General features: G+C 39.5%; 2 protein-coding genes across 3 annotated transcripts in view; one reads left to right on the forward strand and one right to left on the reverse strand.

Moving 5' to 3' along the window:
• ARMC1 (armadillo repeat containing 1) overlaps positions 1-11,477 on the reverse strand; it is a 35,169-nt gene extending 23,692 nt beyond the window's left edge. Inside the window, exons 1-2 of one of the 2 annotated variants that reach the window (XM_037058634.1) lie at positions 11,297-11,477; positions 4,932-5,152 (exon numbers count right to left, since the gene is read on the reverse strand). In XM_037058634.1, coding sequence (XP_036914529.1) covers positions 4,932-5,114 — 183 coding nt within the window. In that variant the 5' untranslated portion in view covers positions 5,115-5,152; positions 11,297-11,477. The remainder of the gene's footprint in view (positions 1-4,931; positions 5,153-11,296) is intronic. The other variant, XM_037058635.1, reaches the window with a different exon arrangement.
• Positions 11,478-21,784: 10,307 nt separating this feature from the next.
• Positions 21,785-24,160, forward strand: part of MTFR1 (mitochondrial fission regulator 1) — a 70,993-nt gene continuing 68,617 nt past the window's right edge. Inside the window, exon 1 of the mRNA XM_037058637.1 lies at positions 21,785-21,881. The gene's annotated coding sequence lies outside the window, so the exon portion shown is untranslated. The remainder of the gene's footprint in view (positions 21,882-24,160) is intronic.

The raw sequence follows: 24,160 nt of genomic DNA on the forward strand, positions 1-24,160 counted from the left end.
GATCAGAGTTGGGAGGCTGGAGTGGTACACTATACTAAGAAGTAAATATTTGGTCTCTGTCTAGTTCCTGGCACAAAACGTCTAAAAAAATCCTTGGCATTTTCTGAGTGGCAGCAGTGTCTTACCGAACAAGAGATGAGTCTCTGAATTGGTAACTACATCCACCTGCCAGGAGGGTGGTAGACTCCCAATTCCACAGGGACAAAAGGTCCTGTACTCAGCCCCCTTCTGAACTTTGACCTACGTACCTGTTCATGTGTATCTTTTAAAATTAACTAGTAAACATAAATAAAGTGACTTCATGAGTTCTTGAGCATGAGGAAAGGGTAAAATCTAATACCCAATTTAGAGCTGCTCAGCCAGAAATATGGGTGACTGAATACTTGCAACTGACCTTTGAAAGGAAGGCAGTCTTGTGGGTCTGAACCTTAAACCTGGGGAGTTCAGTAGCTCTAGGCAGTGTCAAAATTGAAATGGATTGTTGAACACCCAGCTGGTGTCCACAGAAGATCAGAGAATTGGCTGGTGTCAGAAAGCACCCCAGGAGGCTAGATTTGCAGAGCAGAATAACAAAGAGGAGGGATCTCCACAGCAACAGCACTCCCTCCACAGATCTCCTGAGGGAGTCTCCAAGAATCTTTGGTTGAATACTGGCTCGCACATGCTTGGGGGGTAAAAGGCCACCGGAAAGCAGGAAAAACAATGCCTGAAGCTCACACTGGCTGGGAAGAGTTTGTGATACTGCCTGCCAGGGATGAAAAGACCTCATATGTACTGAGGTGTCAGGGGGAATTCTCAGAAGAGCCTCCCCTTAGTAGTGATGTCACAGAATACAGGCTGCTGCGGACTCACTCAACCAACCTCCAAAACAAGTCTAGAAAGGATCAAACTCCTTCCAAGTAACTTAACTGTAACCCAGAACAAAGTACATGAATATTTATAGAAATACAAAAAATGCCCACAAAAACCCAAACCTATAAAATCTGTAATGTCTGACATCTGATTAAAAATTGCCAAGTAGCCCAGGCTGATGTAACTCAGTGGATTGAGCGAGGGCCTGCAAACCAAAGGTTCGATTCCCAGTTAGGGCACATGCCTGGGTTGTGGGCCAGGTCCCTGGTTGGGGGCACACAAGAGCAACCACACATTGGTGTTTCCCTCTTTCTCCTTCCCTTCCCCTCTCTCTAAAAATAAATAAATAAATAAAATCTTTAAAAAATTACCAGGAATAAAAAGCATGAAAATATGATCCATAACCAGGAGAAAAAAAAATCAATAAAAACAGACCTGCATATGACAGAGATGGAATTAGAAAAATAAGAGAAAATTAGAAAACAAAACAGCATATGCTCCAGCCTTGACCAACATGGGTCAGTTGGCTGAAGCGTAGTCCCATAGCCAGAAGGGCACCAGTTTGATTCTTGGTCAGGGTGCATGCCCAGACTGCAGACTCAATCCCCAGTTGGAGCATGTGCAAAAGGCAGCCAATCAGTGTTTCTCACATTGAAGTTTTTCTCTCTCCCTCTCCCCCCTTCTCTCCAATGAGAATATAATAAACCTTTAAATTAACCAATTAATTATGCTCCATATGCTCAAGGATGAGTAAGAAAATACGAGCACAGTGAGGAAAAACTGGCAGATATTTAAAAGACCCAACGGTAACTTCTAGAGGACAAAAACACACTACCTGAAATAAAAAGCATCCTGGATAAGATTAATAGCATATTAGTACAGAAAAAAAGATTAGTAAGCTTTAAAAGGCAATAAAAACTACCCAAAATGAAGCACTGAGGTGGGGGGAGACAAAAGAAAAAAGAAGCATTGCAACAGTGACCTGTGGGGTGACATGAAAGACATATAACTGAAGTTTCAGAAGAGCAAGAGGAAGGAGATGGGAAACACCTGAAAAAGTAATAAATGACAATTTCCCCAAATTTATTAAAACTATTAACCCACAGACCCAAGAAGTTCAACAAATCCCAAGCAGAACAAAATAAAAAGACAGTCATCCATTTCAGGAACATCATAATCATTTACTGAAAACTAGTGATAAACTCACAAAAGCCAGGAAAAAGCATTATATAGACTGGGACAAACATAAGAATTACAAGTCTTCTTATTAGTAATCACATGGGCCAGACAAGAAGCACCTTTAGAAAAAGCAAACCCACAATACAAAACATGTTGAAATTCCTCAGGCAGAATAAAAAGGACATCAGTGGAAATGTGAACCAATATGAAAGGACTGAAGAACACTAGAAATGGTAAACATGAGGATAAACATAAAATACGTTTAATTTAAAATTTCAATCTCCTTAAACGATAACTGTTTAAAGCAAAAAGTACTATAGATTTTTTTTAAAGATTTAATTTACTTACTTTTAGAGAGGGGGGAAGGGAGGGAGAAAAAGAGCAATATTTGAGAAATACATGGATTAGTTGCCTATCGCATGGCCCCAACAGGGGACCTAGCCCACAACCCACACATGTGCCCTGACCAGGAATTGAACCCGTGACCTTTCAGCTCACAGGTGGACACTCAATCCACTGAGCCACACCAGCCAGGGCTGTAGATTTTTTAACATATGTAAAGTGTATAATAAAAAATAGCACAAAGGACAAGTGGAGGAAATGGAAATACACTGTTGTACACTTCTAACATTATACAGAAGTGTGTGATTTATTTAAAAGCAGATTTTGGTAAGTTAATGATGCATATTACACACCTAGAGTGATCACAAAAAAAAATTTGTTTAAAAAAGGGTACAGCTAATAAGCCAGCAGTGAGGATGAAGTTATAAAAACACCACACCTGTTCCTCAATCTCCTTAGGAACTTTCACCCACCACTGATTCCTCTTACTTCCTCTTTAGCTCTGTCCCTTCATGACTTGATTTACCTTCCTATTCAGCCCAACAGCTACAGTCTACCATTTCAACCACTCCCTTGCCAAAAATCCTCCACTGTCTCCCACAGTTGTTCTGTCCAACTTACAGAAGAATCAACCCTGAACAAATCCAACTATTTGGCTCTCAGGGCCTATAGCAGGACTGAAGGCGGGGTGAGAAAGGAGTTTCATAAGCCCTAAGTATTTTATCAACTCAGTGCTACCAAACTAATCAGCCCCTCAACACCTGTGAACGGCTCCACCATTCTCCCTGGTTGGTAACCTTTCCCACTTTATGTAACTATGAGAACCCTTTCCTCAGACTTTTCCCATTCTTGCCACCCCTTGCTTTCTGGATTGAAAGGTTTGAGTCTAGTTTGCTGTTAAAAAAAAAAAAAAAAATTCCTTCACCCCAAGTCCCCACCTAGAAACCAACATTCTCTTCTCATTCTTACTGCAATTTCTTATTGGAAAAAGGACCAAGACTAGGGACCATGAACATTTTCCATTACTACTACTCATTATATAATATGTGTTTTGCCCATTAAACTTCATTTTATGAAGGTAAAATAGGAAATATGTATTATATTGATTGAATTTCAAAAAGGAAAAGCCTGTATTTTCTCTATGAACTTGTAAAATTAAGACTAAATGGAAATTTTTCATGGGTTCTTAAGGACAATAACTTTAAAATGTTCTACATTAATTTTCTTTTGCACATTTTGATATGAAAATTTTAGAAAAGTAGAGAGGAAAATGTGTGGTGACCTCCATGTACCCATCATTCAGATGCAACAAGTATCAACCACTTGCCAACCTTGTGTCATCTATGCTCCCGCCGGAAACCACACTGGAGTATTTTACAGCAGATCTCAGAGAACACGTACTTTCATTTGTAAACACTTCAGTACATCCCTGAGAAGTTAATAGGTTTTTAGTAACTTAATGTTATCATCCTATTATCATCACCCTGCAAAGGTATTAATGGTTCTCTAATATCATCTACTCTGATCTATATTCATTTCAAGCAATCTAAAAGTATGTCTACGGTTGATTTGTTCAAATCAGGACCAAAATCAGGTTCACATATTACACCTAGATGATATGCCCCCTAAGTCTCTTTAATTTATAACAGTTACTGCTATCCCCCTGCTCCACACCAACTGGCTTTCTTTTTAAAGCTATTTATTGTTTATAGAACCAGATTATCTGTACTCCAGAAATGGCCACATTCTGTATTTGCCTGACTGTCTGCTATTGTTTTTTAACATGTTTCTCTAGCCCCCAAATTTCTCATAACAGGGGAGTTCCTTCTGTATTATTAGCTACCATCCTTATATTTTTCTTTTCTTTTCCTTTCTTTATCTTTCTTTCCCACTGTATATCAAAACAATACAATCCACCCACCGATGAATTTATCCATTCATCATTTAGGCCAACAGAATGTGGCATATTCCTATATGAAATATTATTCAGCCATTAACAGGAATAAGGCACTGATACATATTGCAGTGTGGTAAACATTATGCTCAGTGAAAAAAACAGTCACAAAGACCACATATAAGATTTTATGTATATGTATATTAAAAATATATGACATTTTTGCTGAAACAGAGAAAGACAGAAAGTAGTGGCCACTCGGGGAGGCAGGGTGGAAAAATGAGATATGTGAAAAGTAGTTTCTGAGGAGATGAAAATGTTGTAAAACTGATTGTGGTGATGGCTGTACAACTCTACAAATACACTAAAAACCAGTGAATTGCACACTTTCAATAGGTGAATTGTATGGTGTAATTTAGATCTTAATAAAGCTGTCACAAAACAGAAATAAAACAATTAAGTGCCTTGATATAATGCCTCCATGTAGCATGCTATCATTTCTGTAAAAGGGCTGTTCACATACATACATATTTGCATATACAGAAATAGACTATTATTTGCTCTATGGTCACTTAATTTTCTAGCATGTCACCTAACACTTCTTCATATTCTCCTTAACTACAAAATTACAACACTGAGATTGAAACTGCTAAAGGTGACTTACCAGCAAAGCTGAGTGGACAACAGGGGGGTTGGGATGGTCCATAAACAAAATAAGGCCAGGCAGACATCCCTGGTCCTGGACAATGGCTCTTCTATTTAATGGATCTGCAGCTAGATCCCGCAGCTGGTTCACTACCGATAGAGCATCGGGTTCTTCATTCATGGTGGAGGAGGAAGAATTCATCTTCTATGCCATACACATGAACAAAATCTTTTTAAATTCTGTAGAAACAGTTCGCAAAATTAGTTCTAGGCTAAAGTATATTATGGCATTTAGTAAGTAATCAGGATTACGACACCTTTAAAAAGTAACAGGTAAATCTAAATCACAAAAAAGAACAGCAATTCCACAGTTTAAAGCAGGGGTGCCAAACTCATTTTCACTGGGGGCCACATCAGCCTCGAAGTTGCCCTCAAAGGGCTGAAATAATTTTAGGACTATGTAATTGTAACTACTCCTTAAATGTTAAGGAGTTGAAATTACATTCAGCCCCTCAAAGGCAACCGCAAGGCTGATGTGGTCCCCAGTGAAAATGAGTTTCACACCCCTGGTTTAAAGTAAAATGAACATAAAGAGTTGACTAAAATAAAAATCAAAATTTTTTATGTGTGCACAATGTTTAAAGAACATATGTCATCTTCAATATTTTAAAAATTCCTTTTAGCAATACACACTTTAACACTAGTACATACCACGATAAACAAGATCTTTACAGTTCAATCTGGTAACCTTCGCTACACTTCTCAAACTGTACACTGCCAAGTGCTTTTCTTCCCCCTAGAACATTTCTGGAGCCTAAGTCCCACCTCAGGGAAAAGGGGCTGGCTGACAGCTTTCTTTCTTATTCATCTATGAACAAAACCCAGCAAATCAAGTCTACAAAAGATAAAATCCACAAGGAAAAGGAAAGAGTCAAAGAAGGCTGTGAACGAAGAAACCAAAAAGGGTATCTCACCCTGGGCCTCATGCCAGTGGAGTTAAAGGAGGTCACAGTGAATCTGAACTAAATCTAAGCACACCAGTCTATCTCTGAGTGTACCACCTTCAGAAGAATGAAACAATTTGGTTGATTCATTTAGCAGTTAAGTAAGCAATCAAACAGTCACAGTGACAGAGAAGTTAAATAATTTGCCCTGGGTGACAAAAGTTACCATAGTATAGAAATGGGCTAAAATCTTATTTACTGTCTCCTAAATTGGTCAGCAGACTTTCCACTTGCCATACAATTATTTTAAATTCAGCATACCTTTTTCCAATAAAAGTGAACAGGATATTTTAGAAAACAACATGCTAAACATACAAAAGTCTAAGAAACAAAATACTTCAAAATAATCTTCACATAAGCAGAATATTAAAAACAGTAATTTCAATTAAGTCACACAACGCACTCCTTATTAGGAAGAATATAGAGGTACAAATACTTAACACTAATTAGTAAGTTTAATACTAATTTCAATAACACTGCCAACTAAGAGAGGGTGTTGGAGACAAAATTATAACTCTTGAAAGGTTATTCAAGTTATTGTGAAGGAAAAAGACAATAAAGTAGAACTGGCTTTACATGTATTAAAATGTATGGTCATTACAAGTAAAGCAGTTAGACTAGGGTGGGGATAGAGAGAGAGAAAGATACTACACCTAGGAAAGTTATTTATACATTTAGTATAAGAAAGCAGGCTCTCAGCCCTGGCTGGTGTAGCTCGGTGGATTGAGCACGGGCCTGTGAAGCAAAGGGTCACTGATTCAATTCCCAGTCAGGGCACATGCCTGGGTTGTGGGCCAGGTCCCCAGCAGGGGACACATGAAAAGCAACCACACACTGATGTTTCTCTCCTACTCTTTCTCCTTCCCTTCCCCTCTCTCTAAAAAAATAAATTAATTAAAATATTTTTTTAAAAAAGGAAAGAAAGCAGGTTCTCAGTAAGTTAGACGCAGGCTCCACTACTTGGTAACTATGATTTTAGGCAACTCACTTAAACTCTTTGTCTATTTCTTAATCTGTAAAATGGAGATAGTTACAGCAACTACCAAATGGTGTCCTGTCCAAATTAAACAAAAATACATGTAAAGGGCTTAGAGTGGTGCCTGGCACACAGTATATTCTCAATAAATGAAGTTAAAAGTTACGTGGCTCAAAAATCAATAAAAACCACTAAGATTATTCAAGAAATTGGAACAACTTCTAAGGAATTTAACACCACTACTAAGGATCTTTAACCCATACCACATTCAAAAAAATCATTCCAGATAAAATAAATTAAATTTATACAGTTTTTAAGTCTGCAAGCAAATGCAAAATAAAGGACTAAGAAAACAGGGCTTTATCACAGTAGTATTTGGCAGGTAATTTTCTGAAAATGAAAATGTTAGTTACTGTGGCAATTTAAAAAAAGATTTAAGGAAAAACAGTACCCCTGGCCAGATAGCTCAGTTGGTTAGAGCACTGTCCCAATATACTAAGGTTGCGGATTCGATCTCCAGTCAGGATATATACAAGAAGCAACCAATAAATGCATAAATAACTAGAACAACCTGTCATTATTTCTTTCTCCCTCCCTCTCCCTCTCTCTCTCTCAAAAAAAGAAAAATCAACGAATAGGAAAAACAATACACTGAATACAAAGGGTAAGACAGGATTGGGGGCATGTTGTCTCTTAGGTGCTTCTATTATCACGAGGCTAAATATCCCTGTTCACAAATCAGCTACGTATCAGCTGTATGTGCTATCACCAACACAAACCCTATCCAAAATGGAACCTACGAAACCAATCAGTGGCTCAAATGTCCGAGAGCCAAGTCACAGTTAAGAACCAAATACTCTAGGTGATGGCTTTTTACATATAACATTGGCCTTGGAACTGGAGAGCTCCATTCTCATCTAGAGTCCTTAGAAAACTAATCAATGGGAAGACTTTGGAAACTTACGGCCTTCCTGTTCCTTTGAGATGAACAAAAGTCAAAATTGTTAAAACTATCAATCTTCAAAGCCCAGTGATAAGGAGAGGGCTCAAATAAGGATATGCATAGAAAAGGGTACATAATATAATAAGGCATCTCATATCCAAACATAACAAGCAGAGGCCAAAGCTATGGTCAAGCACTGTATTTCCTATGCCACTTAAATGAAGGCAAGAGCTCTGACTGGTAAGGCTCAGTTGGTTGGGTGTCAACTGCAAGGCAAAAGGTCACCGGTTCGGTTCTGGTCAACCGGATGTGCCTGGGTTGTGGGCTTGCCTACGAGAAGCAGCTGATTGATGTTTTTCTCCCTCTCTTTCTCCTTCCCTTCCACTCACTCTAAAAATAATCAAATAAAAATATTTTTTTAGCCCTGGCTGGTGTAGCTCAGTGGATTGAGCACAGGCCTATGAACCAGAAGATCGCGATTCAATTTCCAGTCAGGGCACGTGCCTGGGTTGCAGGCCAGTTCCCAGCAGGGGACACACGAGAGGCAACCATACATTGATATTTCTCTCCCTCTCTCCTTCCCTTCCCTTCTAAAGATAAATAAATTTAAAAAATAAAATATATTTTTTTAAAATGAAGGCAAGAAAGGTAGGCAGAAGCTGTGATCTGCTTCCCTAAATTAGATGAGTTCTTGTGTAAAATTTCAGGAGGGAACTTCTGAACATTAGAGTTCGTGTTTCTTACTTTAATATTTTTGGTATCTGTGGACTGCAGAGTTCACAGAGCTGATTGTATATAGCTTAGGAACAGCTAAGAAAATGGAAACAAGTATGCAAAAAGTTAGAACTTTAATCCCAATACATGTATTCATGTTTCTGTATTAATTCTATCAACTTTACACAAATACTCAAGTTGTTTGATAAAAATGTTAGCCTTCACAGGAAAAATGTTTCTAAGCAATGTGTTTTAGCATTCATTCTACTCAACCCTCTCTCTTTTTTAAAAATTGATTTTTGACCCTGGCTGGTATGGCTCAGTGGATTGAGTGTCAGCCTCTGAACCAAAGAGTGGGCCAGGCCTCCAGTAGTGGGTGTGTGACAGGCAACCACACATTGATGTTTCTCTCCCTCTCTTTCTCCCTCCTTTCCCCTCTCTCTAAAAATAAAGATTTTGTTTATTTTTCATACATCAATCAGCTGCCCCTCACACACCCCCACCTGAGGACCAGGCCTGCAACCCAAGCATGTGCCAGGAATGGGAATTGAACTGGCAACCTTTCAGTTCACAGGCCCACACTCAATTCACTGAGCCATACCAGCCAGGGCAATAAATAAAACCTTTTAAAAATTATTTTTAAGCGGAAAGAGAGGAATGGAGGAAAGGTGGGATGGAAGGAGGGAGAGAAAGACAGAGAAACATTGATTTGTTGTTCCTATTATTTATGCATTCATTGGTTATTTCTTGTTCCTGTCTTGACCAGAAATGGAACCAACAACCTTGGAGTATGGGGACAAGACTCTAACTAACTGAGCTCCCCAGCCAGGGCCAATACTACCCTCTTATTCCCAAAATTGGCAGACCTCAAAATAATTTTTAAATTCACTTAACTAAGAAATTTTATAGCAACGAAAAGAAAATAAGCTTGCTTTCTAGTTGCATTTTTCCCCTAAAATACTAACGCCAAGGCATGGACCTGGATAGCATCCAACAGAATAAAATGAGATTGTTATTAAAATACAGATTCCAAGGTCCAAGCCCAGACCTAAAAAGGAATTTTGGGGGGCCAGGCCCAAGACTTTTTTTAGTAAGCACACCAGGTGATTCCTGGCACAAATAAAAACCATTAAAACTTTGTTAGTTTATAAATGCCATGTCTTTTTAACATGGTTATGAACATCTGGATAAAATCCAGAACATTAAAAATTCTACAAGACTCTTTAAGTACTTAGCAACATGAGGGTAAGTGAATTTGTAACTAGGTTTGTCTTATTACCAGATAATCAAATTAATAACTTGGAAAAACCACCAGTAGTATCTACCGCCTCCTTCCAAAGCAACTGGAACAAAATTGTGAGAAGAAATTATGGTGAGAAATTTGTGCACAAACTGTGGGTGAGTAACAGAAAGTTCTTGAGATTTTATTTAACTGTCAGCAGTGGTACTTAACATTTCTTTTGTTTCAGCTTTTTTAAGACCAGCACTTGTTGTCTTACAAGTTAGTTTTGAAATATTATGTAAGTATTCATGTATACTTCAATTTTTGGATGCAAAGCTGAAATTGCCAATACAGACATATTTAACCAAAAAAAATCATATCCTCACTAGCAAATAAAAAAAGTAAAAAAAAAAAAAAAAACCAACAAAACTTTGTCTTTACAATTCCAGTCTTATCAGAATCCAAATAGACATACTATATGCCTTTTATTTTCTCTTTTGTTTGGCTCAATTTGGACACATCACTGTAGGACAATGTATACTCCCCAAACTTGAACAAGCAACCTGATCATCTTAGAGATCTTGCTGAAAAGCAGGTTCTAATTTAGGAAGTCGGGGGAGGCCTCAAATCCTGCATTTCCAATAAACTTCCAGGGGAGGGCTGCTCAGGGAACCACACTGTGAGCAGGTAGAGGTTAGGTGGTAGATATGAGACCCTTGGAACTGGGCAGATGTCTGAAAGATTTTTTTCTTTCAGCCAAGATTTACGATTTAATTCAAATTATGAAGCTCTCATCTACTAGGAGCAATACAGAGGACACATACATAATCTAGTGAGTTAAGTGAGTTTTTAAAAGACAGCATAAGCTTTGAGATTACATCTGGTTTTCCCCTCACTAGCAACTAACAGTAACTCTTTAAGAAGTTAGGTTACCTCCTCCGAGCCTCTGTTTCCTCACATAATAAACCTGAGTAGTTGTCCAAATCAAAGAAAATTAAAACTTAAGATGATATGAGTACCGGCAATTACCAGACAAGAACACTTGATCACTTGGGGACTTCTATTCCGCCAGATTCTGGGGTATGTCCTGCACCACCCTAATATATCACTATACTACCTGGAACCAGTTCCTAACAGCACCAATACTCCAAGAACAGCTTTTAAAATAGAGACGTACATGAAGCCAAACACAACCTTGTCATTATGTTCAGTGTAGGCACGCGGTTGCACAAAACTAACACAAAGTTACCAAGAACCACCTGGAGAGATGAAGTGAGATAACATCCACTAACAATGATAGGCTTCGTAAAGATCTGACGTGCGGGGGAAGGAGAAGTGAATAAAGCTAACATTTTCAAAGGACACGTGGGAGCAAGGCGCTTTAATGAGATGGTGGGCGCACTGCTGGGTCCTGATAAGAAAGCACACACAGCGCCCCGGGAGATTCGCCGACTTGGGGCAGAGTCTGCTTTCCGCGGCCTTCCTGTATCCACCTCTTTGTCTGCCGCCCCGAGACCCTACGTACCGCTCCAGCGCGTTAGGAGTCCGGAGCCTTCCGCACCATCAGGGCCACACCAACGGATAAGATACAAGGACCCGGAGACACGGCCTCAGAAACACCAAACTGGAATTACTCAAAGAGCCAAAGACCCAGGGCGCCTGCGGAAAAGGGTTCTACACACTCTCCCCCATGACCCTGAAACCTCCATCAGTTTTGTCCTCTGATTGGCTGATACTACTGCAACGCGAGATAAACTGCCCAATCCCTGAAGGCTTTCTTGTACTAAAGCGTTCATTGGTGACCTAGGGAAATGCACTAAGTGTTGAATGGAAAGATCCAATGAGAACTCAGGAACCTGGATTGGACTGAACACCTTTCCGTCCACTAAGCAATAAGAGAAGGAACAATTCCAGCAGAAAAGTCTTCGCCCTTTTCTCAACTACAATTCCCAGCATTCCAGCGCCGGAGGAACTCGTTCCTGCGTTCAGAAATTCAAGTTATACGTGTGTTGCTGTGTTTTGTTTTCTCTAGCAACTTTCTCAGTTCTAATAGTTTCATAATGTTTCATTCGTTTCTGTAAGTCTAAATTCATGATCTATCTTTTTTTTTTTTAGTTTTTGCAAGAACATTAGCTCTGTATTAGGCATTTCTTGGATTTCTTTCACTTCTTGCTATTGTCCACTGTCTTCCCAGCAGCGCATAGTCAGCAAAGGTCTTTGATTCATCTGTAAATGAATTTAAAAACCAAACGTTTATTTTTGTTCATATGTACCCGCTTTCTCTAATTCTTGATTATCCTCTTCCTTCTGATAAATATTGAAAGTAAATAGGAGCAGAGTAAGAAAGTTCTCTTTTGGTTCACAGCCCACACTAAACCCACTGAGCCACACCAACCAGGGTTGTTGAAAAGGTCTCTTTAGCGCTGTTTGATCTATAGCAAAAGCAAGTCTGGCATGGTTTCTGTTTCCCAAAGTCACAAGAGGGAGTGGTTGTAAACGCACCTTGAATCTAAAATACAAAAGAAAAAAGATGATACATAATGTTCAGTGGTAGAAACACCAGTCTCGTTTGTTAACAATGGTCCAGACCAATTAACCGAGGGAACAAAAAAATGGACAAGGAAATTTTAAGTGTGGAAAGCTATAAGAAGTCCAAAGGGTAGTCAGGTGAAATTTCATTGAGTTAGGTGATTGACTCAATGAAATTTCATTGTGTTGTTATTAAAAACAACTCATCAACCCAGGAAAGTATGCTTCCTATTTTTGTTAAGGTTACTTTGTATATTAGAGAAATAAAAGACATTTGGGATTTTCCCCCAAAATAATGGATGACTTAGATTTTGGCACTGTCCAAAATATATGTCCAGTAGAGTCTCTTTTAGAAGTTCACAATCTAAAATTAAATATAATCACACTTCTGACATTAAAGTATAGACACATTTTTCCTAGCAAACTACCATTATTGAGAGTAGATGACCGACATTAAAAATAAGGGATGTGTGGATTGAGCCCCAGCCTGCAAAGCAAAAGGTCACTGGTTCAATTCCCAGTCAGGTCCCCAGTAGAGGGTGAGTGAGAGGCAACCAACTACACATTGATGTTTCTCTCCCTATCTCTCTTCCTTCCCCTGTCTAAAAATAAAATAAATAAAATCTTAAAAAAGAAAAGGAGATTTATTCACACAACAAAAATAATTACCAGTTTCATGAGCATCTATGGATTACAAGCCATAAGGAATACTTTAAGGTTTTAATCGTTTATATTTTCATATAAAAAACAGATGAACTTGACACCAGAGAAGTTATCCATCCATTCTACTTGCCATTATGAGTCACTGCTTGTTCTTAGCTTCAAATATCTTGCCACAGAACACAACAGGAATGTCAAGTTTCTCAATGGCTGTGTTGCTTCAGACACATGAATCAGGTAATGGCAGTTTCATTCATTCAATTATTTAACAACCATTTTTTAAATACATACAACGTGCTAGAGACAGTCTTAGAAATGAATTCAAAGATATGGAAAAAACCATAATTACTGCCATCAAAGAGCTCATGGTTTAGTGCAATGGTTTCCAAAACAATTTAATCAATTACCTCTTTAAGCTTAAAAAATGTTTGAGCAACTAGCTCTGATATGTGTATATGTATTCATAAATTCTACATATATACTATTATATTAATACTTAAAAACATGTTGCAATAGAAATTTTTAAAGGATGAGAAATGGTTATAAATAGAAGCCATGGCTATCTACCTGGATGAAAATAAAATTGTATCCATATCCATCATTTACCAAACAAATAAACTCTAGGCCTAACTAGTGTGGCTCAGTTCGTTGGGCATCACGCTGCAAAGCAAAAGGTGACTGATTAGATTCCTGGTCAGGGCACATACCTAGGTTGTGGGTTTGGTCCCTGGACAGAGTGTGGACAAGAGGCAACCGATCAATGTTTCTCTCCCTTTTTTCCCCCTCCCTTCCCCTTTGCCTTTATAAATAAATAAATTCCAGATAGATTAAAAACTCAAGTGTGAAAAATAAAATGTACCTTCTCTGGGCAGGTAGCTCACATGGTTAGAGCAATGTTCGAATATACCAGTGTCAGGGCACTTACAAGAATCAACCAATGAATGAATGAATAAGTGGAACAGCAAATCAATAAATTAATCTCTCTGTCTCAAATCAATAAAAATAAACTCATTTGTAATAAATATTGTAAATCAATATAAAATTGAGAATAATCACTTGATGCTGTTCAGACTAGCAATAATCAAAATGGCACAAAGTTGCTGGCAAAGATAACTGGTAGGAAGAGGATTCTCAGATACTGCTGTGGAACATAAATTACTACAGGCTTTTAGAAAGCAATCCAGCAAAAATGCATTATAAAAATAATATAAGACTTGGCTGAGTAGCTTGGTTAGTGCATTGTCCTGATATGCCAAGATTGCAGGTTAGATCCCAGTTTAGGGCACATACAAGAATCAACAAATGTAATGCATCAATAAGTAGGACAATAGGTCAATGTTTCTATCTCTCCATCCCTTTCTCTCTAAAATCAATAAAGTATATCTTTTAACTCAGCAATCGTGTTCTCAAGAATCTAACCCATAGAAATAAAAAGCACCTGCCCAGACTGGTTAACTCAGTTGGTTAGAGCATTGTCTGGATATGCCAAGGTCGCTGGTTCAATCCTCAGTCAGGGCACATAAAAGAATCAACCAATGTATGCATAAAATAAGTGGAACAACAAGTCTATATTTCTCTCTCTCTCTGCCCCACCCCACCACTTTATCTTTCTCTAAAATCAATTAAGTAAACATTTTTTTAAAAAATGAAAAGCACCAGTTTATATAAGACATAAGAATATTTTTATTGTAGGCTTGTTTATGTTGGTAAATGAACAAACAAAATCCCCAATATCAAATGAATTCATGTCGATAGTGGAATGTTTTACTAAATGATGACAGATACAGCTAGAGGCCACAGACCATTATGAAAAATATACTAGCCATTAAGAAAAGGAAATTAGAGCTGTAGGAAGAGACATTGAAGAATTTCTACAGCGTTAAGTGATAAAAGATGTTTAAAAGTAAGTATGTTGGTGTGCTCTTTCTTTCTCTTGAGCATGTCTGCACCTTTCCCCTCCTTCCCCCAGACCCATTTTCTTCTTCTTTTTTAAAAATTTTATTGTGTTTTTTCTATTACCATTTAGTCTCCTTATATCCCCCTCTCCCCACACCTCCCCTGGCCTGGTTTTCTTTGTCTTTCTTTTACCTAAGCTCCCAGAATCCTTCTTTTGCCTCTGTAACTTATTCCTGGGCCCACACAGCCCAGCTGGCTCACTTTTTCCAGAGCTGATTTCTTCTCTGTTACTTTCTAAATAAAGTTTTGCTGTATTTGATTTTAAAAGTATGTATGTTATGATCTGATTTTTTAAAAGTAACAATTCATATCCTACCCACGTTTATATAAGTATATGTCTTTATATAATATTGTATGAGTATAAAAAATATAAAGATACAAATTTTCAGCATATTATCTGAATGGGTAGGATAGGATCTGAGAGACCAGGAATCCACCGCACAAAGAAAAGTTAAAAATACATAAACTACTTTTAGTGGTGGTATAAATATAGTTTGATATATAAATGTGATAACTTTACATTAAGTGAAATCAGGTATGTAAATGTGATAAAATGTATTCAACAAAAATCTTTGTGTTAGGTTATAAGGGAGAAGGGTATTCACCAGAACTAGGGAACTGCTTTTCAAGTATGAGAGTGACAAACTTGGAGTCACAAAATGATAACATCTGAAGAGGATATATGATAAGAGGTAAGACAGTAAGTCCTACTGTCCTACTGTCCTACCCCATCAGTAAGTCCTACTCATTACTGACAGACTCAGTGTCTATAGAACCACATTAATAAAAGCTATGTAGTGCCATGTGAGTTAGACAAATCTGAATCTGACCACTTGCTGGCTATATGATTTTGTACCAGCCACTTTGCTACTGAGGACCTCAGAGTTCTCTAATACACAGAGACCAAGCAAGGCACCTGCCTCCCAAGACTGCTGAGGGAATTAAGTAAAATAGTGTCTGAGAACCTAGCCCATTGTCTAGAAGATGTTCCATAAATGTACATTTAGTCCCAGTTCTCTCTGTATAAGAATCTGCTATTCAGAAAAAATCTGGTAAAAGCTAATTTATAATGATAAAATTTGTAACTGCTTACTTATCTTGGGGAGGTGGTGGGGAACAGGTAAGAAAAGAAACATCATTAGAGAATATGAACGAGCCAAATAATTTTCCTGAAAACTCTTAAATAGAATCAAACCAAGCACTACACGTATCTTTCTAAATGCACTACACTTCAGAGTAACGAAATAGTTGATGTGGGATAATTAACCCGAAAACTGGTAAATATTAAGAAGCAAACATTCAATTTGCTTTTCTTTACAAACATTCCTCAAGATAACCAATTAGCTAATAGGAATGATGAGTATCACCATTTTGCAAACCCTCAATGAGATCATGAATATAGGTAATGATCACCAATAGCCATTAATGTTACAAAGAAGAGAGACACATGAACATTATACAGCTTTTGATGGAAGTGCACACTACTACCTATGAAGTAGTCTAGCTGAAAACTGAACCTGAATCAAATCAAGCATTTATACTTAATTACCAGTTTACAGAAAACAAAAGGAGACAAAGGAATTTGTGAAATGTCACCACAGGAATGTATAATCAGCAAAATCCTGAATGTGGGGAATTTCTACAGACAAAAATCTCAGTTTCTCCCTCAAAACAAAACTTAAAAAAAGGTGGAGGAGGGGGTTATATTGATTAAAATATATTTCAGAGACATATTCACCAAATGTAATGTGTGGCTCTTTTTAAGATTCTGATGTAAAGAAACCAACTATAAAAAATTAAAAAATAAATGAGACACCTAGGTAAATTTGGACACTGAATTGATAATATTAAGAAACAATGACTAGCTCTGGCTAGGTGTCTCAGTTCGTTGGATCATACTCCCATACACCAAATGGTTGCCAGTTTGATGCCCAGTCAGGGCATATAACTAGGTTATAGGTTCAATCCCTGGTTGGGACACATACAAAAATCAACCAATTGATGTTTCTCTCTCTTTCTTCCTTCTTTCCTCTCTAAAATCAATAAACGTATCCTCAGGTGAGGATTAAAGAAAAAGAAACAATGATCAGTGTTTTAGGCCTCATAATGGCATTATGGTTTTGCTTTTTTAAAAAGCCTCCTTAACTTTTAGTGATACACATTGAAATACTTATGGTTGAAATGACACATCTGAGAGTAGCTTCAAAAGAATCAAGCTATATGAGGCCCTACCATTCTCTCCCCAGTACTTCCAAAACAAATAAAAAGATTGCCAGCCTACAAACCTAAAGGTTGCTGGTTCGATTTTTGGTCAGGGCACATGCCTGGGTTGCCCTGGCCAAGCCCCCAGTTAGGGGCATGCAAGAGTCAACTGGTCAATATTTCTCTCCCTCTCTTTCTCCCTCCCTCCCTCCCCTCTTTAAAAATAAATAAATAAAATTTTAATAAAAAAAGACTAAAAAGACACCTGGAAAGGGTATGGATGAAACCAGCAGCTATGAGTTGCTAATTATTAAAGTTGTATGATGGGTACATAAAGATTCATTGTGAATACTTTCACATTTGTGTATGTTTGACATTTTTCATAATTACAATTAAAAAATATAAACTAATTTAAAAACATTTTAGCCCTGGCTGGTGTAGCTCAGTGGATTGAACGCAGGCCTGCGTGCGAGCCAGAGGATCGCGGTTGGATTCCCAGTCAGGGCACATGCCTGGGTTGCAGGCCAGTTCCCAGCAGGGGACTCACGAGAGGCAACCATACATTGATATTTCTCTCCCTCTCTTCTTCCCTTCCCCTCTAAAAATAAATGAATAAAATCTTTAAAAAATAAATAAAAACATTTTTAAAAAGAGTTCTGCAGGTCAGGGTTTATCCCAAGAAATAGATTATAGAAAGAAATGTCATAGTTTCTGGAGGGCAGTAATCTTTTAATCTATTTGGATATACACCTTTTTGAGTAAACATAAGATCACTGTGTGCACTGATCTAAAAAGAAAAAAAATAGTTGCCAGGCTCAGAAAAATCAAATATAACCAATAATGTATAATTAAATCAAAATAGCTCAATGATTCTTCACCGGCATCATGGTAAAATCATTCACTTGCGCTGAGATTTATGAGTGAAGTGGATTTAAACATTATCTCTCCCAACAATATCTGCCTTTAATAGTGATCAGAGCTTGAAGCCAATGGATGTGAACTATTATACATTTAGCTTCATCTTTGAACTTTTCACCTCCTGTGAGGTAATACCTGAGCCCCTCCCAGACACATCCAGCCCCACCTTGTTTTAGAATACCTCTCAAATAGGCAGTTCACTGTTCTACCCAAAGGTCTTTTACCAGCTAGGTTTTTTTGGGGGGTGGATTCTAACTTGGGACCACTATAGGCCCATTCCAGTGTATCATATTTTCCATAGACAGGCAATCAGAGCTGGAGAAAAAGCAGACCTAGAGAGGAAGGGTCCAGATTGCCCAGGAAGATACTGTGTAAGACTTGAAGATTATTATGCACCTCGCCAATGGAATTATCATTAAACCAAATGTGGGAAATAGTCCGATGGATGGACACATGTAGGCATTTGTCTGTCCTTTACTATCACTGGATCACAACCACATGAACTGACTGTAGCCCTTCATGGCTATTATTTATAAGGCCCTTGTGATAAATTAGGTTTGCCTTTAGCATTTTGTATCAGTTCTCAGGGCTACTCTCTGAAATGACTATTTTCCCCACTGTGCACAGCAGGAAACTGAGACCAAGGTGGGCTGCTTGGTTTGCCCAAGGCCACACAGCTGGTTAAGTTAAGGAGGCATATTTTGAATATGTGCCTATCTGACCTGGAAACTCACATTCTTTCTACAACAGAATTAAGCTTCACTGTCCACCAACAAGAAGAAATGGGAACCTGATCTTTTGTTAAATCTCTACAAGGTAGCTGACCCACAAAGGACCTTGATCGCCTAATATACACTTAAGAATGGATAAATCTCTTGCTTAAATAATGCAGTATAATCCTTTAATTTCCTGTTAGCAATCTGGAAGCTTAGAAAGGTCAACAGATTTTTTCAAGGCCACAAAATGAGTGAAAGCTCTGATTCTTTTCCTCTAGTCAATAAATACTCCAATTAACAGATGAAGTTACAGTCATTCTGGATTCTGCCAAGAAAGCTGGGCCATTAATTTGGATAAAGAACTCCAGGATCAGATACACTGGAAAGAAAAAAAAAAACCATTTTCCTTTAAAATCCCTAATGGTTTACCTGTAACCTTCTACATTAGTTTCCAAAGTTAGCTATGCAGAACAATCACCTAAGATTCTGGGAAGGGACCCTGGGTATATGTATTTTAATTTTTATTTAATTTTATTTATTTATTTTTCCCAAAGCTCCCTTCTGCTGATGTGATTTGTGATGAGGCCAGGCTCCTGAGAAGCCAGCCATTTATGTGTCCCACCTCCTGCTGGTCCCAATCCAGCCGGCTGGCTATGGCGGCCTCTCTTATAGCCTCCAAAGAAAAGCAGGGGCATGTGTATTTTTAAACACGCTCCAAAGTAAATTTAAGAACGACTGATTTTTGTGGAGAGAGAAATCATATTAGCTGTCCATTGTTTCCTACCAAATTGCTTAAAAAATGTAAGCTTACCACAACAATCATTTATTTCAATCATTTATCTCAAATCTTGTGTGTATGAGGACTCCATGTACAGTTTAACTGGGTATGTCTCACTCAGGGTCTTTCACAAGGCTGCAAATCAAGATGTCAGTGGGGCTGCAGTTGTCCCAAGGTTCAAGAGGGAGTGGATCTTTTTCGAAGTTCAGTCACATAGCTGTCAGCAGGATTCAGTTTCTCACTGGCTGGTGGACACAAGGTCTTAGTTCCTTGCTGGCTACTGGCCAGAGGTCTCCCCTAGTTTCCTACCACATGGTCAGCTTCATTGGGCAGCTCACAATTATCATGATTGGCAACTCCCAGAGCAAGTGAAGGAGGGATCAAAAGAGAGCAAGAAAGATGGAAGCCACAATCTTTTTGTAACATAATCTTGGAAATGACATCCATAATGCTTGCAGTATTCTATTCATTAGAAGGAAATCACTGGTCCAACCCTCCCTCAACAAGAGGGGATTACACAAGGGTGTGAATACCAGAAGGCAGGGATCATTGGTGGCTTATCTTAGAGGCTACCTATTTCAGAGGTACAGAGAATTAAAAAATGAGTTGGTAATACATTTCCTAGCCCTGTCTGCTGAGAGGCTGGATTTAATGACCTCCCAGTAGTGTTACCACAGATGGTCAGCCTGAGCTGGGGGTTCTTGCCCATTGGCCAAGACGGTGGCAAAGGGAGGTTCTTACACTCATGGCAAGGAAAGGTAGAAATATGAATGGATAAGGCCCCCAGCTGCCAAAAGCTAGAAAGATAATTGGATAGGAAAAAGCCTTTCCCTCCCTAAACTGTAAGACCCTTGGACCTAAGCAGGAAGAGGGGAGTCCACCATTTTCCCAGGTTCTACAGCACATGGATAAAACCTCTTTCTTTTTGCACCAGCACCTGCCTCATGAATTTGGCTTTCCTTGTGGCAGGCATCCAAACCTCCATTTTGTTCCCTTACAGTAGCAACAAGTACACCCAATGTCTAGACCTCACATTCACACCTTTGTGTTTTGTTTTGTTTTTCCCATTCACTCCTTTCTGTAGGCTCTCGCCATACCTTCATTATAACATTGGTTATACTATACATTAAATTCGTAGTTCTAGCCCTGGCTGGTGTGGCTCAGTGGATTGAGTATTGGCTTATGAATCAGAAGATTGCAAGTTTGATTCCCTGTCAGGGCACATGCCTGTATTTCAGGCCAGGTCCCTATTTGTGGGTATGTGAGAAGCAAATCTATCAATGTTTCTCTCCCTCTCTTTCCTCGTCCCTTCCCCTCTCTCTAAAAAATAAAATATTTAAATTTGTATTTCTAGCTCCCTGTTAGCCTATAGGCCCACTGAAGGTGTGGTTCAAACCTTCAAAAAAAAATCTTTGTACTGTCATAATGGGTCCCCGAAAGCCTTTGTTGAGTAAATGAGTTAATGCTTTTGGGGGAGGAGGAAAGCTCGCCAGGGAGAGGCTTGGGAGCCAGTATCAGAACATCACAGCTGGGGTCACCTCTGGGATCAATTACAATGGGAAGGTAAGTGAGACAGCCAATCAGCAACAGCCTCTTGAAAGGCCATACAAAAATGCTAATAGGCTTCTCACCCTACATATGAATCTTTTATCAGGCCTTCACCCATTACCATGCTGAATATGTTAGCTATATTTTCATGACAGAATTATTTGAAATCCTGTATTCTAGAATAGTCAATTATTAAAAAGCACGTATCCCTATGAACCAGAGTAAAAGATGCTGGAACTGAACAGGGTAAAGTAAAATCCTCACTCATCAGGCACTTTGTAGGACCCCCGCACCACCCTAAACACAAACACACCCCACATATCAGGTCCGCAGAGGCAAAAGATCTGCGGTGTGAACACGTCTCTAAAGCGTGGGGTGAAAGTGAAAGGGATCAACATATGTTAGGTAACGGGCTTAAAACTCACAGCTTCTTTCAAGGTAATACATTTTAGCCCACTTTCAGAACGTGGGCCATCTGTCTGAGGTATAGTAACAAAGTACTGGTACTTCCCCCGGCAGTACTGTGAGGCAACAAAGCGAAGTCCAAGAGAAAAGCGCACGCACACGCTTAACCCTGCGCATGCGCACACTGGCTACAGCCTACGAGAGGCGGTAGCCGGCGCTTGGGGCGGTCCTTTAGCCTTCCGCTGTGGGGCTCTGGGCCCTCCTCCAGGCCAGAGGAAGCCGCTGATTGGGCAGTCTGGCCGTGGCCAGGGGATTGGGTGATTGGCAGCAACGCCTCGAGACCGCCAAGCTGGAAGCCGCGGTGGTTGAGGGAGACGCCTCGCGGCCTCGCGGCTGAGGTAACTGGGGCTGGGTATTCTGGGAGGCGGTTGGCGTGGGGTAGAGAAGGCGCCCCCGGGCTTGACGGCAGTGGGAAGCCCTAGTAACAGGGCAGGAATTGAAGGAACCTGTTCGAATTTGAGGGGAGACTGGCGGGCTTTGTGGGCTGGTTGGGTGGCTGCGCCGCGGCTGAAAGCAGGCGGCGAGGTTCTCGGGCGAGCCGGGACGAGTGAGGTCGGCCCTGGTGGGATCGGAGATCTGGTGGAGGGGAGTGAAGTTAGCAGAGTTGCGGTGAAGGCTGGGGCTCTCCCCACCACCCAAGTACCCGATATCTGCCCTCTCCCCCGCCTTCCGAGCCCGCCATCAGGCGGCGGTTCCCTTGGGTGTTGAGCTCTTTCCCGGGACTGGGCGAACGGAACTCCGAGCCTGCGCCTCCCGGCCGGCCCTCGGGCATTCCGGGAGGAGGAGCACCCTGCTGGTCCGCCTGGTAGGTTTGCAGCTTCACCTGGCTTGTGTTGCTGGTTGACTTTCCGCCTCCCAGAGCTTCCCAAAGTATCTTTCTGACCAAGACCGGGATTTGCATTAAGCCCCAAAGAAATGATCGACCTTTGGACATGTAAAAGTATGTTTTATTATGGAAATTTTAAGATCTGCAGAGGTGGTGAGGGGATAGTACAAAGAACTCAGTACCCGACACCCCGTTTCATCAGTTACCAATTCGTGGCCGGGCTTGCTCCTCCTCCCGGGTTAATTTCATTTCATCTCTTCTACCTATTTCTACGGCTTTGCCGTGACCAGCCATCATGCTCCCCCCCCCAATTGTTTGCTTTCTAGAGGGGTTGTGAAAAATAAGGCACATGTTGAGGTTTCTACATCGCTGACTTAGTTTATGCTGCAAGAAAGTGGGCAGTTCTCCCATCGGGCAGTTTACCTATCCTCTGCTCAGGTTTTCCAAATCACTGAAAATAAAGGCACCCAATAATCCATATTGGAGGTACGTTACTGATTTTGAGCAGTAGAAATAGTACTGGTAATTTTTGTTTATGGAGCTCTTAATATATTTGAAGCACTTTGTTTCCATCTGTTCATTTAATTTTTTTCAGCAGTTGTGTGATATCCCATTTTACAGATGAGGGAAAAGAGACATAGGAGAGTTAAGCAATTCCCTATAAACGGTGGAGGGGCACACCTGGGACTTAGGATGCTAACTCTAGTGACTGCAAAATCCTTGCTCTTTTGACCATAATTGAATGTTTTAAGAATTGTGGAGTAAATGTAAGTTTGGAAAATTATTTCTATTGAGCTACAAATCCATAATGGGGGAAACGCTGGAAGTTCACATATACAGTGGCCATATAGGTATTTTTGTTTCTTTGAAACTGAAAGCAGTTAATACAATTTAATTTAAACTTATGAGTAATGTATGTAATTGTAGTTCAATAAGTACAAAGTATTAAATTTTTTATAGTATATACCAGTTCAAGGGGTAAAAATATATATATCAGTGAATAGTCTGTATCTCCTTGGGACTTAGCATATATTGGCTATTTATCCTGAATACTTTCATCTGTATCCCTCACCTTTCCAATCTCCTGCTGAGACAGAATCTTCACCCAAACGGTATTAGAAGAGTAAGAAACTAGAGACAGCTGGGCTTATTGAGAGGACAGTAGGGAAGACTGCTTGGAGTTTAGAATTCCTACTGTAGAAGAATAATTGAGAAGTCTAGAAGGTTAGGAACTTGAACAAAGAAGCAACCTGGTCACATCCATCTCCCCTGAGACATGACAAGATTAGTGAATTGGCCTGATGAACATAAGGAAAATAAATACGGATAACTGGTGAATTTATGGACATACGTAATGGAATGAACACACCCTGAACCCAAAAGCATGTGCCCCTACCAGGAATTGAACCTGAGACCCCTCAGTCAACGGGGCCACGCTCCAACCAATTGAGCCCCATCAGCCAGGGCTGTAGATTCTGTAGATAATAAGCTTCAGTTCTTAGACTTATCTAAATAGATTTTTGTTGACAGATGTAGTATAGGTCATAAGATATATTCATCTGTGGAATGAAAAACTGACATGTCAGATTCTATTTGTTAGGAAACAAATGGTAACATTTGTGGGGCATTCCTTTTTGACCAGAGTCCATTCCCTCGATGTCTACTATATCACCTTTCTTGTAGGTTCGTATGTATGTGGCCGGAGAATCAACTCCCATGTTTTCTAAAAGGCCTAGAGTGGGTGCCTCTCTCTCCTCTTGATCTTTGTGTTAGTGTTTTTGGCAAACTACT

Source organism: Sturnira hondurensis, unplaced genomic scaffold, assembly GCF_014824575.4.
Source record: "Sturnira hondurensis isolate 20B ecotype Veracruz unplaced genomic scaffold, ASM1482457v3 Scaffold0010128, whole genome shotgun sequence".
Taxonomy (NCBI): Eukaryota; Metazoa; Chordata; class Mammalia; order Chiroptera; family Phyllostomidae; genus Sturnira; species Sturnira hondurensis.